This window comes from Lycium ferocissimum, chromosome 11, assembly GCF_029784015.1.
Source record: "Lycium ferocissimum isolate CSIRO_LF1 chromosome 11, AGI_CSIRO_Lferr_CH_V1, whole genome shotgun sequence".
Lineage (NCBI taxonomy): Eukaryota > Viridiplantae > Streptophyta > Magnoliopsida > Solanales > Solanaceae > Lycium > Lycium ferocissimum.
In genome coordinates, this window is record NC_081352.1 from 30,146,110 (window position 1) to 30,148,685 (window position 2,576).

The 2,576-nt window shown below is 35.4% G+C and overlaps 1 protein-coding gene across 1 annotated transcript; it reads right to left on the reverse strand.

Moving 5' to 3' along the window:
* Nucleotides 1–274: 274 nt before the first annotated feature.
* LOC132037547 (ras-related protein RABA1f-like) lies at nt 275–2,576 on the reverse strand. The gene is made up of 2 exons (XM_059428071.1): nt 2,128–2,576; nt 275–897 (listed from the first exon to the last, which is right to left on the reverse strand). The coding sequence occupies exons 1-2, from the start codon at nt 2,346–2,348 to the stop codon at nt 468–470; spliced, it is 651 nt and encodes a 216-aa protein (XP_059284054.1). The 5' UTR covers nt 2,349–2,576; the 3' UTR covers nt 275–467.

Sequence of the window (2,576 nt, forward strand, 5' to 3'; positions counted from 1 at the left end):
TTCTATTTTTGGTTACTGAAGCAAAATGCAACTTCTTGTAACATTCAGTCTATTGCAAGTATTATGTAGCAACAAGAAAGTTTCCTTAGCTGAAATTCCCTTGATTTACAAATACACATGAAAAAATAAACGAAGTAAACTTATAAGCTAAATGTACTTCCATCCCGGCCCCTTTTTCCCCACAAAATAATGTACTAGTAATTCTTTTGCCTAACTTCCATCCGTTGTTATATATATATATATATATATATATATATATATATATATATATATATATATATATATACTTGCATCCCTGATTAAATCAAGTTGGTTGAATCATCAGCTAGTTAGTTGATCGATCGATCAATTCAGAGGCGGATCTAGGACAGGTTCAATTATGTAGATGTATACCAAAAAAAAGTTCGCACTCATTCTGAACCTGCTGACTCTAGATTCTGGATTCGCCTCTGGATCGATCCTTTTGCTTAACCGGAACAACATCCACCCTTCTTAACAGCAGATACATCATCTTTGCCAATGTTAATTGTTTGTCCTCTTGGCACAGAAGTCGGATCATCTCCTATATCAAGAGCTTTTCGACTGACGACTCGATAAATCTGAGTGAGCACTTCTGTGAAGGCATTTTCTACATTGAGAGCCTCTAGTGCAGATGTTTCCATGAAGAATGTGTTCTCTCTTTCTGCAAAACCACTCGACTCGCCCGTGGGAACGGCTCGGAGGTGGCGAAGATCCGCCTTGTTTCCGACAAGCATGACGACGATGTTTTGATCTGTGTGGTCTCTGAGTTCCTTGAGCCATCTTGCTACATTTTCAAATGTTACATGGCGAGTTATGTCATAAACCAGTAAGGCACCCACTGCTCCTCGATAATATGCACTTGTGATGGCACGGTACCTTTTATGAGGCGAGAAAGATGATTAGAAACAACATTCAAGACAATATAAAGGAGAGGATATATTGTAAAAGGGCAATATAGTTAGACCTCTCTATAGCAACCATCCTTTATAAAAATATTTTAGTATAACAATCATGTTTTCTAAATATATTAGATAATTCAAGGCAATATAGGGGGGAAATATTGTAAAAATGCAATATAATCAATGAACTAGAGGAAGTTGGAGAAACAAAATTCTCTTTTAGTTCCTTGAATCTTTTCATATTCAACAAAAAACTTTGCTTCTTCTCTTCCCTCTTTATCCCTATGCGAAGAGAAAAGGCTATGTCTAATAGGGGAAGATTATGGCAAAAGGATGTCTGCTCAATGATGGCTAAGTCATACACACCGATATTTGACGATTGATTTGGTCTTGTCGAAAATGTTTGGATTCGAGGTTTAAATACAGAAGATGTCAAACATGTTCGGATACGAGTTCAAACACAAAAGTGCTCTAACCGAGATGAACTGGTTAGTGATGGAAACAATTCTCATGAATCGCGGGAATAAAAGGACGTCTCAGGAATTCTAGCAAGGGGACTCAAGGAGATGTAAATGCAAGAATATCACCCCCTATGATTGGAAAATGTGACTTAAAGCAGCTTTTGAGCCACATTCATCACTACGCTTCTCGCTACAATAGAGGCGATCCTTTTATCGAGAGGATTAAACAATATATACAAAAAATTGTATTTCTCCTATTACATAAGTATAAATTTCTGCCCCATCACCAGGGAGTTTCCCTTGTGGAGGAGGTGCTATGGAAATATAATCCTTAGTTATCCTGAATATAACAGGTTTCAGACAATATATATATATTAAAAACGATTATTAAGTTTAATTTAAAACAATGGCAGCTCCAATAATAGATTTGTCGGTTCGGAAGAATCTAATGTTTCATGATCAAATTCCGTACATATGTGAAAAAACAAATGCAGATGGACTTAGATATGCATTTCAAAAAACGCATTTTAACAATGCAAAATCCACAATGTCTAAATTCTGATTACGCTATTGTTACGAATAGAAAGTAAGAGATTGGATTTTCTCAAACGTAATCGCAAATATAACAATGAATGTACGTATTCAAATCCACTCTGTCATCAACTCAAAACGGGAAACGTGTAAATCCTGGATCTGTCACGATTTAATCAGATAAAAAGAGCATGGTAAAAGTTAAAGAATGTCACCTTTCTTGGCCAGCAGTATCCCAAATCTGAGCTTTGATAATCTTGTCATCAACATGTATGGTACGTGTTGCAAATTCAACACCAATTGTAGACTTAGATTCTTGGCTAAATTCATTTTTTGTAAATCGAGAAAGCAAATTTGATTTGCCAACACCAGAATCACCTATAAGCACAACTTTAAACAAATAATCATAATCTTCATCAGCCCTATATGCCCCCATTTTCCCTTAATTAATATTCTTTGTTGCTAATAATAATCTTTTTCTACATATGAATTTAGAAAATACACTTCCTTTTTTTGAGTTATTTATTTTTCTTTCACCCTCCCTTCAAATAACAAGCTTTTTAATGTTAATTGTTTTTTTTCCTTTTGGATTATGGATGTGAAGAGAGAGAGGGAGAAAGAGAGAAAGTGGGAGAGAGCTAGAGAGAGAGAGATTATAATAGAC